Source organism: Plecotus auritus (genome assembly GCF_963455305.1).
Source record: "Plecotus auritus genome assembly, chromosome: 9".
Taxonomy (NCBI): Eukaryota; Metazoa; Chordata; class Mammalia; order Chiroptera; family Vespertilionidae; genus Plecotus; species Plecotus auritus.
The window spans coordinates 64,356,327-64,373,306 of NC_137783.1; the positions used below are offsets into that span (position 1 = coordinate 64,356,327).

The window sequence follows — 16,980 nt, forward strand, 5'->3', positions numbered from 1 at the left end:
TAAACCATTCCAAAAGTATATAGAAACCATACGTACTATGCTGTTCATTTCGGAGGACTCATAGCTCCCAACTGGGTGGACATTTCCAATGGGCTCCAAGCCCTCTTCATCCCACATGTATGTTCCATCAGAGCTATCAGATGGAGAGAGTTCAAATGAAGAACCAGCTCTGAAATCCGTTTCTGGTGAAATCAAGTTATTCCCAGAAGTATGTTTTGTACATTCACTCCTGTCTTTAATTGATTTTTTTAAAAGAGAGAGAAAACAGTTATTAATTCACAAAAATATAATTATTTCTCGGGTTCCAAAAATATAACTTATTTTTATAAATATTATAAGATAAAAATGTGATATAGCAAAAATTATTAATAAATATAGCATTTTCTAACTTCTAAACAATAAATCAATCCAGAGGTAAAATCTCAAAAATAACCTACTGAAATGTTTCCCGATATAAAGAAAATTCACTGAGCCATCTTTCACTTCTGCAACATTTCTAGAAATGTAAGTAAAGCCTAATATTCCTTTAATAGTTCCTAATATATTTACATTTAAACGCTGGCTAGGAAACTCCTTCCCCCGTGTATATCATTTAAGTTCGCAGTTGCCTCCTTATAAGGAAAAAAGTTGTTCAGGCAGTCACTCCTAATAGAAGATTCTCAGGCAGTCATGGGTTCTGTACATCTCTAAGTATGGCCTAGTGCCTTGACCAGGCCACATGCCTTACCCTTCAGTTTGTTCTATTTTCAGACTATATGGGCACACAGATAAATTTTCTGTGGCTTTTAGTGCTAAGATAACCAAAAATAAGGAAATGTTTAACATGTGCCATCTCACTTTCCTCAATTAAAAAAATAAAGGTCCTCTGAAAGTATTAACTATAGCAGCCCTGACTGGTTTGGCTCAGTAGATAGAGCATCAGCCTGTGGAGTGAAGGGTCCCGGGTTTGATTACGGTCAAGGGCACATGCCCAGGTTGTGGGCTCGATCCCCAGTGGGGGTCGTGCAGGAGGCAGCCAATCAATGATTCCCTCTAATCATTGATGTTTCTCTCTCTCCCTCTCCCTTCCTCTCTGAAATCAATAAATATATATTTTTTAAAATATTAACTATAAAAAGCTTGCTATAACAAGAAATCTAAGTCTTCCATTAAAAAAATTAAAATTTCCTAGGATAAGAAAATTCTTTAGATTAGGCATAACTGCTCATTTACCTTTGGTATAACTTCACTCTTAACAAATAGCAATGATCTACTACCCCTAAAAAAACAGATGGTTTAAAATGGCGTGCCACCTGTTGGGAGAAGTGGGGGCAGGGGGCTTTTTGAAGTAGGTAGGAATAAGCTTGTGTAGGACAGCCAAAAAAGAAAAAGGTAATTAACTTTAGAAGAATGTTTTCATTGATGTTCTACATAAAGTGAAAAATAGGATGGGGAACAAAAGTCACAAGAAAAGAAAATGTTGCCCCATTTCTATTTTATCTAGATCCATCCCTCCATGAAATTGATAGTTTCATGGAATTAATCAGAAGATAATCCTAAATATAACTTCAGTTATATAATCTAGGAGAAAGCAAATAAACTTAAGGATATTAATATTTACCAGAGACACTTTTATCCATCCATTCATCAGTTTTACTGAAGGACTTTTCATTTTCCTTGGGGGAATCAAATATATCCCTTGGTGGTATATTTTCATGCTTTTCTTCTTTGAGAGAAATTTCCTCTGGAGTTATTCTAGTTCTGTTGGAGTCTTCTATGTCTATGAAATCATCACTAAAGTCTTCACTTAAATCATTCTTATCAGAAGATGACAAAGAAGATAAGGAAATGTCATCCACATCATCACTCAGGTATCTAATTTTAGCATCATGCTTCATGGTCTGGCCATTTTCTGTTCTATCACTATTATTTTCAATTAGTCCTTGGTCCTTGTTGGTAGCTCTGTCCTTAGCCAAAAGTTCAGTATCTTCCCCTACACATGTGCCAGCAGGTGAATTTTTATTACCATCAACTGTGATAGTCCCAGAAAATGGAGATTTGCTAGATTTCCCTAGAGAGGGATGAACCATCCTATAACCCAAAGTGGAAGCTACACCTGGGCCATTTGATAAAGCCAACTTCTTTCCACCAGCAGCATAAGGCCTATTAAATCCATACCCTAAATGTTCATGCCCACTGAGTACTTCAGACTGCTGGGAATTTCTTGTTAGCATAGTTGACCTCAGAGGCATTCTAATGGGTAGATGTTGGTTCTGATAAGGCTTAAGATCTGCAGCTCTATTGAAGGAATGTGATCTGGTTATAGATGAAGGTGGAAAGAATGAATTCTGAATGGAATGTGAAAAACTCTGTGACCTTACCATTTTTTCACAAGTAAGAGATTTAATATTATCTAGGGATTGTGCTAAGCTTTCTCCAGAACTGCTTCTGGTAGCACAGGAATTTGCTCTAGGCCTCTGTATGCTACCAGCTGATCGATTCACATAAAACCCACTCAACTGCGATGTTGGAGCACTGACTAGAGAATATGAAGTCCTTCCTAATATCGTGCCTTTGGTGAATTTACCCAAACTGGATGGTCCAGACAAAGACTTTTGTTTTAATTCCTCTGTAGATGACACAAACATAGTGGATGGCTTTGCTAAGTTTGATGTAAAAGAAACACTTTTCAAATCTCCCTTTATCCCATTTTTAGCAAACATTCCTTGAGCAGGTGCATGTTTTACAGGATCAATTACTTTATCATGTGAACTTTGAGTATCATTAGGTTCCTCAGCACTTGGTGCACTAAGTTGGTATTTAGCTGTTGTTCTCCAATTAAATGAATGGGATGATGGACAATCAGAGCCATTATTTTTTATGTAACTTTTGATGCTGCTAGTTTTGGAAGTTCCCAATAAATTAACAGGTGTCCCATTTGGCATTGGCTGCAGTGTACTTCTTACAAATTTTGTTCCATACTTTGGCAACTTGGAACCCAAATATGTCTTGATGTGTGTTTTTTCTTCCATGAGCTATAAAGTACATTTGTTCTTAAAATTTGACAGTATCTGAGGAGAGAATAAAAATAGATTAAACATTCCTAAATAAGGATAATTACATTGATTGTTACATAATGTGAATGCATATTCTTATATAATTAAATGCAGCAAAGCCCAAAAGCTACTCATGATTCTTATAAGACTTTTAATAAATACTGAATGCAATAATTAAATTAATAACTTTATGATAGGAGAAAATGAACACTTTTATAATCGTAGACTATGGATGATAGCAAGATCAATAATAAAATTAGACTACCAAAGACTATTAAAAACAGCAACAAAAAACATAATTCTATAGTGTATCTTTTAATTTTTACCCAAATTATTTTTTCACTTTGGGTACTATCTCCTTTAAAAATACTAACGTGATTTTTTTTATAAGCATACATGATCTTATAGAAACTACAATACATTTTTTAAACTTTTATTATTCAAGTCATTTGAAGGATGTAAGAAAAGAATACAATAGCACCAAAAATCTGATAGCATTAAAGGCTGAGATATCAGCTGTCATTTTTTTAAAATATATTTTATTGATTTTTTACAGAGAGGAAGGGAGAGGGATAGAGAGTTAGAAACATCAGAGAGAAATATCGATCAGCTGCCTCCTGCACACCCCCTACTGGGGATGTGCCCACAACCAAGGTACATGCCCTTGACCGGAATCGAACCTGGGACCCTTTAGTCCGCAGGCATCCGACGCTCTATCCACTAAGCGGAACCGGTTAGGGCTCAGCTGTCATTTTAAGCAACGATCTCAAGATAATTTTTATCCAGTAATATAAATAGACACTCTGTTTAGTGCCAGTGTAAGAAGTATAATGATTTAATAAAGTTGTCTGAACCTCTCTAATTTATTTTAAAGGTAATACAAAACAATAAACACAAAAAGGTTAAATGCACACACAAAAACATAAAACTAGAAACAATAGTGTCTTCTATTTGAGTAACTGTTTAATAAATTATGATGTGCTATATGATGAGGTTAAAAAGATGAGATGAAAATATTAAAATGTTTACCCTAACATTAACAGAAATATAATACGGTCATTATATGGTCATTGCAGTTATATACAAATTTTATAAAAGCACACACAAGAGAATGCAAATGAAAGAAATATGTATGCTTTAAGGTCATTGATATTTTTAAGCTTAGTATCTTATATTGTTTTTAATTTGTTAACTTTATTTAATTAAAAATTTGGTTCCAAGTCATCCCTGACCTTTAGAATTATCAAGTTTCTAAAGTGCATATGTGTTACTAATTATGTCAAAAATAATATTTAGGAAATCACACAGACTTTCAAGTAAAGATGGTAGACTGAAGCAGAATTATCAAATTTCCTGTCCCCAATAACTAATAAAAAGGAGAAATATACCTATATATGTATGTGTGAATGTGTGTGTATTATTTTTTTAGCCAAAAATCCAGCTGCCCTGGCCAATGTGGCTCAGTTGGTTGGAGCGGCATTGTGCGCACTGAAGGATCATGATTCAATTCCTGTTCAGGACACATACTCCAGGTTGCGGGTTCAATCCCCAACCAATCGATATTTCTCTATCACATTCATGTTTTTCTTTCTCCTGTCCTCTCTCTCTAAAATCAATGTCCAGCCCTAACCAGTTTGGCTCAGTGAATAGAGCATCAGCCTGCGAACTAAAGGGTCCCAGGTTCGATTCCAGTCAAAGGCACGTATCTTGGTTGCAGGGGCACATCCTCAGTGGGGGTGTGCAGGAGGCACCTGATTGATGTTTCTCTCTCATGGATGTTTCTAACTCTCTATCCCTCTCCCTTCCTCTCTGTAAAAAATCAATAAAATATATTTTTTTAAAAAAGAATAAAATCAATGGAAACATATCCTCTGGTGAGGATTTAAAAACAAATAAACGAACAAAAAAACACCAGCTGCAAACAAGAAACTGTTTAAACTAAGAACCTCCACAGCTGTGGGGGGAGGGGAGGGTTGCTGGGAGGTAGAGGAATTGAGCAAAAAAAGGAAAAAAAGAAAAAATTCATGGATAGAGACAACGGTATAGTGATTACAGGGGGAGAAGAATGGGTAGAGGAGGGTACAGAGGGGATCAATGGTGATGGGGAAAATAAAAAAAAAGAAAGAAAGTAGTGGCCAGAAAGATTCTGTACAGTATGCAGTATGGTCTGGCTCCTATCCTCGCCTAATTACACTGCCTGGAAGCAGTAATGAGAAAAATGGGTGAGGGAGTAAACCTTGAAAGTTTTTTTTTTTTTTTTTTTTATATATTTTATTGATTTTTTACAGAGAGGAAGGGAGAGGGATAGAGAGTTAGAAACATCGATGAGAGAGAAACATCGATCAGCTGCCTCCTGCACACCTCCTACTGGGGATGTGCCCGCAACCAAGGTACGTGCCCTTGACCGGAATCGAACCTGGGACCCTTCAGTCTGCAGGCTGACGCTCTATCCACTGAGCCAAACCGGTTTCGGCAACCTTGAAAGTTTTAATACAATCTTCTAGTTTGGATAGAAATATCCAATTTGGCATGGGCACCAGAACCTGTTTAATTCCAAGTTGAGGGAAGGGTCTGAAGCCCCTGAAAATATACTACACCTCAGCAGGATGGAGAGGCCAGTACAAGGCAGAAGAAGTTCTAAAGACATAGGAAGGAGAGCCTAAGGCACCAACAGAGCTATCCCCCCAGTACCACCTTATACTAAACAGAGAACCACACCATGCTCAGAAGTGTATTCAGGGGGTACAGTGAAAGGAGGAAACAAAGTCACAGCTAAGGTGGGAAAGGCTTGGGGAATTAACCCATAGTATATCAGGGCAAACAAACAATCTTGTCCTCGCTATCTAAGCCTTTACCAGCAAGATAAGAAGGAATGGCCATTCAACTATACCAGGGGTGGGCAAACTTTTTGACTCGAGGGCCACAATGGGTTCTTAAATTGGACAGGAAGGCCAGAACAAAAGCATGGATGGAGTGTTTGTGTGAACTAATATAAATTCAAAGTAAACATCATTACATAAAAGGGTACGGTCTTTCTTTTTTTTTATTTCAATAGTTTTATTCATTTCAAACATTTTAACAAGAAGAATGTAAACACTAATTATTATAATTTGAAACTTCAAAAAATGGAGGAATCATAGCACAATAACATACCTTATATTGAAGATGGCAAAGGCAAAATAAAATTGCCTAACAAAGGAAAGGTACAAAAGCCTTTCAAATTAAACTTAAATATAATAAAATAATTTAAAACTAAAACAAATAGAAAAGAACAAAATGTGTAAACAGTAAATTAAACATTTTCTTTAGTGCAACTTCCAAATTATGCCTGGGACGTAGATGTAGATGGCAATGTAGACTGGGTTGAAAGGTTTTTGGTCTTTAAAACATCAACTTCAGTGGGAACAGTGTTGTTGGTCTCCTTTTTAGCTAATGCTCTGATACTGTGCTCTCCAGGGGCGTGTCTCTCTACATCACCACGATAATGTGTCTACGCATTCCCAGGGTGATGTCGGGGGACGCGTCCGCGGGCATTACAAGGAGCCTCTGGAAGATTGAGAGGTTGTTCCTTCTACTGATTGGGCGGATATAAATCCACCCACTCAGAAGAAGGAGCTGCGGCCTGTTTCCGGACGTTGCCATGTTAACACTGCTGCTGGTGAAGGAGCGGAGGGGAGAGCAAGAGAACCCTCCACTCTTTCGGCTCCGCGGGCCGGATAGAACAGCCGAACGGGCCGGATCCGGCCCGCGGGCCGTAGTTTGCCCACGGCTGTGCTAGAGGATAGGTTACCCTGGGGACAAGATTCTTATTTTCTCAGTTTTGCCCCTTGCTAGGCATCCAGGGTTTTCTGTCCTGGTGAGTTTCTGTACCTGGCCCATTGTTCAAGCTCTGTTTATGTCTGTCTAATATTCATCATGACATCAACTTATTGTTTTATAACAAGCTACTTTTGTTATAAATGAAAATACTAGAATAGAACTGACTACCCCATTCTTTTCCCATTACCTTCTCCAGTGCTGGAAGAAACAGCCGAGATCATGGAGGTGAAAAATTGCAGGAAAAAATATGTAACTGAAGTGTTTAGTTTTGTAATGAGTTGGGAAGGAAACAATCAAATTTAACAATAAAAAATATTCAAGAACTATTCATGGAGCACAAATCAGAAAATTTGTTTCTATAAGTATAAACTTGTATAGAATAGAAAGAGGAAAAATATTTAAGAATTACTCAAAGTAACTATAAAGTCTATTTCAATGAAAAAAACAAAGAACAATCTATTTTTTAAGAAATCAACACTTCAGTTAACTTTTAGAAGAGTATGAGGAAAAGGGTGGGGGTTGACAAAAGAAATCTGAAGAAGATGCTCAATTTAACTCTAATGAGAGAAAAAAATGTAGCCACCAAACACAAGTATGCAAAATTAGAAGGAAAAAGTTACCAGAGCCTCCTGAAGAACACTAACAATATAAAAATTACACATTTCAAAATAGAAACAGACTCATAGATACAGAGAGCAAACTGATGGTTGCCAGAGATGGCTGGGGTGGGGGGAAGGGAAATAATAGGTACAAACTTCCAGTTATAAAATAAATGAGTCATGCAGATATAACGTACACATCACAGGGTTTAATCCTATATAATAAAGAGGTAATATGCAAATTGACCCTCACGCCCTCACCTCACAAGATAGTCACCCCCACGTTGTCACAAGATGGCCTCCACAGATGGCCACCCCCACGTCATCACCAGATGTCCGCCCCCACATTGTCACAAGATGGCCTACAGGGGAGGGCAGTTGGGGGCAACCAGGCCTGCAGGGAAGGGCAGTTGGGGGTGATCAGGCTGGCAGGAGAGCAGTTAGGTATCAATCATGCCAGCAGGGGAGTGGTTAGGGGCAATCAGGCAGCCAGGCAGGTGAATGGTTAGGAGCAAGCAGTCCCGAATTGTGGGAGGGATGTCCGACTGCCAGTTTAGGCCCAGGGATCGGGCCTAAAACGGCAGTCGGACATCCCCCAAGGGGTCCCAGATTGGAGAGGGTGCAGGCTGGGCTGAGGGACACCACCCCCAGGGCACAAATTTGGTGCACCGGGCCTCTAGTCATATCTAATAGAAGGGTAATATGCAAATTAACCATCACTCTGTCACAAAGATGGCAGCGCCCATAGCCACAAGATGGTGGCACCCAGTCCCCTCAGCCCCACCGGAGTCCCCCAGTCCTGGGCGGGGGGGGTGGCCGCTGAGAGCGGGCAGCATGAGTGGCCTGGTGGAATGCTTGCTTCTTCGCCGCGGCAATGAGACAAGCATTCTGCCCTGGTCACGGAGGGCCTCTGGGCAGCGGGCGCGGAGCGGCCGGGCGGGACACTTGCTTCATCACCGCAGCGACGAGACAAGCATCCTACCCCAGCCACGGAGGGCCTCTGGGCCACAGAGAACCTCTGGGCAGCAGGCGCGGAGCGGCCAAGCCCCACAGAGAACAGAGAACCATGGGGAGTGGGCCTAAGCCCTCAGGGCTCCCGGATTGGAGAGGGCTCCCCTGAAGGCTCCCAGATTGGAGAGGATGCAGGTTGGGCTGAGGGACCCACCCTTCCCCCCCCCCAGTGCACGAATTTCGTGCACCGGGCCTCTAATATACACAATAATATCATAATAGGAGGAAGAACTATGATGGCACCATAAGGTAAAGGTGGGACTTGCATCCTCCCAAAACCACATCAAAATTACAACTAAAATTCAGAATAACCATCATTCAGAACCAGCTGAAATCTAGATGGAAGCCCTGCAACTAGAGACTAAAAGAGGAAATCACATTGACTGGTAGGAGGGGAGGAGGCACAGAATGGGCTGGTCTGACACTCACTGTGCTATTTTTGTTTGTTGTTGTTGTTTTAAACATATCTTTATTGATTTCAGAGAGGAAGGGAGCAGGAAAGAGAGATAGAAACATCAGTGATGTGAGAGAATTACTGATTGGCTGCCTCCTGCACATCCCCTACTGGGGATCAAGCCCACAACCCAGGCATGTGCCCTTGACCGGAACCAAACCCAGGACCCTTCAATCCACAGGCTGACTCTCTATCCACTGAGCCAAACCGGCTAGGGACCCACTGTGCTGTTCTTAATCGGAGGCATGTCTTGGCTATGGAGGCCTCCCATGAGGAGTAAGGGGTCCCTGCCCCACACCAAAGAGTCAGCCCAGGGTTCCAGAGTTGGGAAGAGAAGACCCTGTAACTTCGGGCTGTAAAAACCAGTGGGGATTGTGGCTGAGGAGGCACCTGAAGACCCAGGCAGTTTCTCTTAAAGCACTGGCACATGGACTTACTTGGATTCACTCCCTCTGAGTTCCAGACCAGGGGCAGCAGCTTGAAAGCATCCAGGGTCATACAGGGAGGAACTAAATTGTCTGACATCGGGGCAAGAGCTGGGGCCAGCTTTCTCCAAGACAAACGTGCTTGTGGAGGTCACTGTTCCTATGCTGAGACCTCCCCGGTGACAGAGATGACTGGCAGGCACCATATCTGAGTTTCCATCAGCCTGGCCCACACTGTTTGCCCCACCCTGGTGATTTCCCCCTTGATCTTTTCCTCCCTAAACATAACATCTAGACCTAAGTTGTATTTTAGCTCCAGCCCCAGAAAAGCAGCACAACCAGACAAGTTACGACAGCTTTGGCTGCCTCAGGACCAGCCTCATTGACTAATGACCCCCTGCCCTGGCACCAACCAATCTGCAGCCCCACCAAGCTATTTGCAGTGGCTTTTCCATCTGAATGGCCTGTCCTGGCTCAGGCTTCAATTTTCCTAAAATCTCTCAAATAAGAAGCAGCTGGACTCAGTGTGCCCCATACCTCTGGATAAGTGGGCCTCAGGCCTGGCACTAGCAACAGCTTGCCAAGGTTCACAGGTTGACATCTCTTGAGAAGCTCCAAGCCCAGCACAAGTAGCAGCCATCTGCAGATCACTCTGTATATTGTGCCAGGAGGCCCAGGCAGAGAACAGGCAGTGACTGACTTTGTACCTTTCAGGAGGCCCCAGAACCAGTGTACCCAGTAGACGGCTTCAGACCATAGCAGATTACAACACTAACACATCCACCAGCAACACACTCAGGGGCAGACTCAGTGAGCACCAAAGCCCCATTGAGGCAAGTCCTGCTCCATAAGGGTGTCTCATGCACAGCAGCTCTTCTGCTGTAGTCATATCTGGTCCCTGGTCCTCAAAGCCCATTGGCCTGGAGGTCAACTCCTCCCAGTGACGCCAACAACAATCAAGGCTCAACTACAACAGGACAATACACACAGACTACATAGGGTTGCACCTAGAGTGTCCAGCTCAGGTGACTGGGGAGGCTAAGCCACTGGGCCCTACAGGACACCTACTACACAAAGCACTCTGGGAGACATAGCTACTGTACCTAATACACAGAAACAAACACAGGGAAGCAGCTAAAATGCAGAGACAAAAGAAAACATGTCACAAATGAAACAACAGAAGAAATCTACAGAAAAAGAACTAAATGAAATGGAAGCAAGCAAACTACTGGATACAGAGTTCAAAACATTGGTTATAAGGATGCTCAAAGATCTTAATGAGAGCTTCAAGGAACCTAGTGAGAATGTCAAGGAACTTAGAATTTCAAAGTTCTGAGTGAGAACATCAAAGACATGAAAAAGGATCAGTCAGAAATGAAGGATACATGAACTGAAATGAACAAAAATGTACAGGGAATCAACAGATTCTGGGAATCAAATCAGCAATTTGGAATGTAAGAAAGCAAAAAACAACCAATCATAAGAGCAATAAGAAAAACATAATCCAATAATATGAGGATAGTGTAAGGAGCCTCTGGGACAACTTCAAGCATACTAACATTCACATCATGGGGATGCCAAAAGGAGAAGAGAGCAAGAAATTGAAAAACTATTGGAAAAAATATTGGAAAACTTCCCCTACTTGGTGAAAGAAATAGAACTACAAGTCCAGGAAGCACAGAGTCCTAAACAAGAGTAAACCAAAAAGGCTCACACCAAGAAACATCATAATTATAATGTCAAGGATTAAAGACAAAGAAAGAATCTTAAAAGCAGCAAGAGAAAAACAGTTAGTTACCTACAAAGGAGTTCCCATAGGACTGTCAGCTGATTTCTCAACAGAAACTTTGCAGCCCAGAAGAGAGTGGCAAGAAATATTCAAAATGATGAATAGCAAGAACCTACAACCAACATTACTCTACCCAGCAAAGCTATCATTTAGAATTGAAGGTCAGATAAACAGCTTCATAGACAAGAAAAAAAACTAAAGGAGTTCATCACCACCAAACCAGTATTATATGAAATGCTGAAGGGTCTTTTTTAAGAAAAAAAAAAAAAGATTAAAAATACAAACAACAAAATGGCAATAAATACATATCTATCAACAATTACATCTAAAAATCAAAATAAAAGAACAAGAAATCTAATGAACAAAATAAACTGATGAATAAAATAGAACTAGAGGCATGGAAACATTGAACAGACTGGTGAATATCAGAAGGAAAGGGGGTGGGGAGGAAGAGATTAACCACAGAACTTATATTCATTTTAGTGCCCCAGTGCACAGATTCATGCACACTGAAAGGAAAATAATTAGAAGGTGGCCAACGGGGTAGGACTGGGCGAGACGGGCCAGATATGCTCTGGAGCCAACCTCCTGCAGCCCTCCCTGGCCAGCTGCACCTGGGGCAGTGCCTCAGCTCGAAGGGCGTCTGTGGTGTAAGCGGAGTCCCTCCAGTAGGTGAGGTTCCTCAGCCTGGCCTGCGGGGATCGGGCCAAAATCGGCTCTCCGACATCCCCCAAGGGGTCCCAGATTGCAAGAGGGCAGTTCTCAGGTGACGCACCCCGGAATTGGGCTCCCTCCTCTCTGGTTCTGGGGTGCATCACCTGAGAACTGCCGCTGCCAAGTCACTGCAGCTCGGCAGCTCCTGCATTGAGTGTCTACTCCAGCTGTGGGCAAACTATGGCCCGCGGGCCGGATCCGGCCCGTTCGGCTGTTCTATCCGGCCAGCGGAGCCGAAAGAGCGGAGGGTTCTCTTGCTCTCCCCTCCGCTCCTTCACTTTGAATTTATATTAGTTCACACAAACACTCCATCCATGCTTTTGTTCCGGCCCTCCGGTCCAGTTTAAGAACCCATTGTGGCCCTCGAGTCAAAAAGTTTGCCCACCCCTGGTCTACCCCATGGTGGTCAGTGCACATCTAGCTACCAGTCGGACAGTCAAACAGCAGGATGGTTGCTTAGCCTTTTATATATATACACTAGAGGCCTGGTGCACGAATTTCATGCATGGGTGGGGTCCCTTGGCCTGGCCAATGATCTGGGCCAATCGGGGTGTCTTGCCTAGTCCCAATTGGGGCCGGCATGGGGAGGGCTGGGGGAGGTTCCAATCAGGACAACTGGGGCAGGACAGACAGGGGAAAGGGCCGCAGGAGGTTGGCTGGCCAGGAGGAGGGGCCACAAGAGATTGGCTGGTGGGGGAGGGGCTGCGGGAGGTTCCAATCAGGACAATTGGGCCAGCCAGCTGGAGGGAGGGGCTGGGGGAGGTTGGCTGACCATGGGAGGTTGGCTGTGGGAGCACACTGACCACCAGGGGGCAGCTCCTGCATTGAGCGTCTGCTCCCTGGTGGTCAGTGCGCATCATAGTGACGGGTCAACTGGTCATTCCAGTCATTTAGTCATAATGGTCGCTTAGGCTTTTATATATATTGGTAAAGATCGATATGCATTACCCATGGATACAGACAATAGGGTGGTGAAGGGCTGGGGTGGGGCAGGATCGAGGTGGAGGAGGGCAATGGGGGGAAAAAAGAGGGGGGGACATCTGTAATAATCTCAACAATAAAGATTAAAATAATAACAATATATTAATAACTTTGTACAATGACAGATGGTTACTACACATATCGTGTGAGAATCATTATGCTGTACACCTGATATTGTATACCAAGTACACTTTAAAAAACTACAGTTATTTCAAGATTATCACAATAAGAAAAAATTCATTTTTAAGCAATGAATTATGAGTCAGAATTGTATATTAAAATAGTCACTTATGCCAAGAAAAAGCATGAAATGCCAATCAGATAACTATTGGAAAAGGGTTCCAGGTTTGATTCTGGTCAAGGGCACATGCCTGGGTTGTGGGCTCGATCCCCAGTGGGGGGCATGCAGGAGGCAGCCGATCAGTGATTCTCTCTCATCACTGATGTTTCTCTCCCTCTCTCTCCCTCTCCCTTCCTCTCTGAAATCAATAAAATTATTTTTAAAAAAAGAAATCAACGGAGGAAAATGAAAAGCATCACTAAACAGAAAGATGACATAAGAGCACTAGCTAATAGGTGATTCAGAGAGGAGTTTTGAAAAGCAGCTTGAGGAAGAAATCCTACCAGTAAGTCAAACAACAGATGCTGAACTGGAAGTTGGTCAGCTTCACCATTAAAAGTTAGGAAACAAAGGGTAAAGTAGCTATAAAATGTTAACTGGAAAATTTTCAGGGAGACCAAAGGACAGATGAAGACTACAGTTTTGTAATAAGGAAGCAAGTGAAGTTCAGGGAAACCTTTACTAAAGAACAAATACTGGTAGAAGGTAAAGAGATGTTGGAAGGGTATACAAATGCATGCATGCATTCGTTTAAAGGGTAAAAAACAGCAAGTGGAAACTCTGGTGTAATTAAAAAATCAACAGAACTGGTGGGAGTTGAAAAATAATTCTCTTATTTGGAGTAAATCACAAAATAATAGTTGAATGGACCATCATGAGAGAAAATACCAGCAAAGGAGGACAGACATTCTAGATTACTTCAAAAGACTTTATCCTAATTCTATAATCAACCCATCAATAAAAGATCAACGTGGATTAAAGACTGTAAAATGGTGACAGTCTCTTCATGTGAAACTAGAGTCCTGGTGCACAAAATTCGTTCACAGGGGAGAGGGGTCCCCTCAGCCCAGCCTGCATCCTCAGGGGATGTCTGACTGCCAGTTTAGGCCCAATCCCCTATCACAATCCAGAACGCTGCATGCACCAGTGACAATACTTTTCATACAGGTGAAAGGCATCTTGCTGTTGTATAGGCAGCTACATTATTTTGCCCCGATTATAAAAAGTAGTACATAACATGATCATTCTGAGGCAGTAGTACCATTTTCCCCATCTTATGGGTGGAAAAACTGAAACAGAGACGAGTTAAGTAATTGGCTTTACCACACAGTTATAAGTGTCAGAATCAGGGCTGACCACAAAATGTGCAAGCCAGAATCCATGCATGTCATCGCTGCATCATCCTGTTTTTTTTTTTAAGTGTTAGAATAGCCTTGCCAGGTTTTAACTTTTAAATCTAAGAGACTGTTCCCAATATATAGGGTAGGGTCCCTAGGCCTGCCCGGTGATCAGGGCCGATCTGTGGGGCAACCAGTGGGCTGGGCGATCAGGGGGTCCCCGCTGGCACCCACCTAGCCTGGCGCTGCCCGCTGGCCGGTCTGGCCCCCAATCGCTGCCACTGGTCACCTCCCTCGGGGGGCAGACACTCAACACAGGAGCTGCTCCCGACTGGCAGCTCCTGCATTGAGTGTCTGCCCCATGGTGATCAGTGCACATCATAGCGATTGGTCATTCTGCCATAGGATTTACATATTAGGGTTTTATATAAGATAAGTAATTCCATTTATATGTGGTAATGGTCTTATCTGTCAGATCAAAGAAACAAGGCTTGCTGCATTCATGGACTTAAGAAGAGACAGAGTAAAACCCTCACTGTAATGTTTATTTTGTTTTGTTTTGTTTTAAATATATTTTATTGATTTTTTACAGAGAGGAAGGGAGAGGGATAGAGAGTTAGAAACATCAATGAGAGAGAAACATCGATCAGCTGCCTCCTACACACCTCCTACTGGGGATGTGCACGCAACCAAGGTACATGCCCTTGACCGGAATCGAACCTGGGACCCTTGAGTCCGCAAGCCGACACTCTATCCACTGAGCCAAACCGGTTAGGGCTGTAATGTTTTTTTAAAACCTAAAACAATACTTTAAAATGTAATTATATTTTGTAAACACTAGAGGCCCAGTGCACGAATTCGTGATGGGTGGGGTCCAGCTGGCTCGCCTTGATGGGGGCCCATTGCCGGAGGAGCCGAGAGTAGTTGGCCAGCCAACTCTGCCCCCTATCGGAGTATTAGAGACCAATCGGGGGCCAGACTGGCCAGGGGGAGGGTCTGCAGGTAGTTGGTAGCTGGCCTGCCCCCGATCAGGATGTTGGAGGCCGATCAGGGCCCAGATCAGGCTGGTTGATTGCCGCAGTGCACGTCATAGCCACTGGTTGTTCCAGTCGTTCTGGTCGTTCCCCCATTCCGGTCGCTGAGCTTTCATATATATAGATTTTTACTTTTATAAGTGGCTCACATAAGGAAAACTAATATAGAACCTAAGATCGTTATAGGCTTCAGCAGTTTTTATAATGTCCAGTTGGATTTTTAAAATTAATTTGGCAACATTTCACACTATCACTTTATATTATATTTTCAAATTAGATCATAGTAATAGCCTAAAACTTAATGAATCAATATCCTTTCTACACATACAACAAGCATAGAACAAAACAGAAAATATCAGAAGGCATCATGAATAGTGAGGATGTTTAATAATATATTACTTTCAGTTATATGTGTAAATGTGTGTGCAGCATGTTAAATGTTCTCAGCATTGTAAAATTATAATACGTAAGAATAAAGCATTTTATGTAATGTCTAAGAAATTTTTCCTGCATAGGTATAAAATATAAAATCCTTACCAATAAACTTTTGCATATAGCATATACAAAAACCTTGCACACTAGCTGCCACTCATCCAGAGTACTGCTCTCCTCATTCCTCTCCCTTCCCCAGTGCTTTTCCCATAACTGGTAGAGGTTGGCCAGTACAAAGAGTTGCATTTCTTGGTGCCCTATTCACACAACTCCTTTCCATCACCCCACCTTCAAAGATTAACCTCTTTAGCCTTAAAAGGAGTGACTGCACACAAGTCACTATTTTGTCTGTCTTCATTCTCATGAGTAATCCCATCCCAAACAATTACTTATTCTAGCACTGTTCACAGAACTTTCTGATAAAGGAAATATTCTATATCTTTCCTGTCCAATATAGTAGTCACTAGCCACAGAGTACATATGGCAAGGGTGACCAAGGAACTGAATTTTTATTTTTATTTAATTTTAACTCATTTAAATAGTTACATGTGGCTACAGGCTATCATAATGGACAACACAGTCTTATACACAAACAAAAAAACAAAGAATTTATCCTCTCTCCTGTCTTTTCAAATATTGCTATTATTTCTAGAAAAAAGGTCTCTTGATTATTTTCATTCCATTTTATGAATCACAAAATGTGCCCTGAGGAAGATAGATAAGCCTTGAAAAATAGATAAATCAGATAAAAATAGCTTCTTATAAGAAACTTTTAAATGAAACTAGATACAATAAATAAAAGTTGCAAGAGTAAGAAGAGTACAAAGAGTATCTGTATAGTCTTTATCCAGATTTACTTATTGTTAATATTTTATGCTATTTGGTTATCATTTGCTCTCTTGCATAAAATATAAAAATATGTATTTCCATATGTATTTCTTAAGAATAAGAATTTCTTTAATGTAACCACTATACAATTATGGACTTGACTAAATTTAACACTAATGCAATAATTTAATCTACCATTTGTATTTCAGTTTCTTTCAGTATCGAAACCAAAAGAGTTATTGCAGGCTATTGAAGTCTCACTTACCTCTAGTTGGAATGACATTAATAGTTCTGAGCATTACATTTTCTCCTTTTTTTATTAAACTAACTATAAAATGCTCTTTATTTGAAACCATCTTGTACCACCCTAACACAACTTTCTCATTACTTTTTATACCCCT

General features: G+C 41.6%; 1 protein-coding gene across 10 annotated transcripts in view; it reads right to left on the reverse strand.

Moving 5' to 3' along the window:
* CCSER2 (coiled-coil serine rich protein 2) overlaps positions 1-16,980 on the reverse strand; it is a 232,450-nt gene that overhangs the window by 183,699 nt on the left and 31,771 nt on the right. For 9 of the 10 annotated variants that reach the window (XM_080687687.1, XM_080687684.1, XM_080687683.1 and 6 more), the window contains exons 2-3: positions 1,601-3,050; positions 37-233 (exon numbers count right to left, since the gene is read on the reverse strand). The exons of the other annotated variant lie outside the window; for it this stretch is intronic. In XM_080687687.1, coding sequence (XP_080543813.1) covers positions 37-233; positions 1,601-3,011 — 1,608 coding nt within the window. In that variant the 5' untranslated portion in view covers positions 3,012-3,050. The remainder of the gene's footprint in view (positions 1-36; positions 234-1,600; positions 3,051-16,980) is intronic. 10 annotated transcript variants of the gene reach the window in all.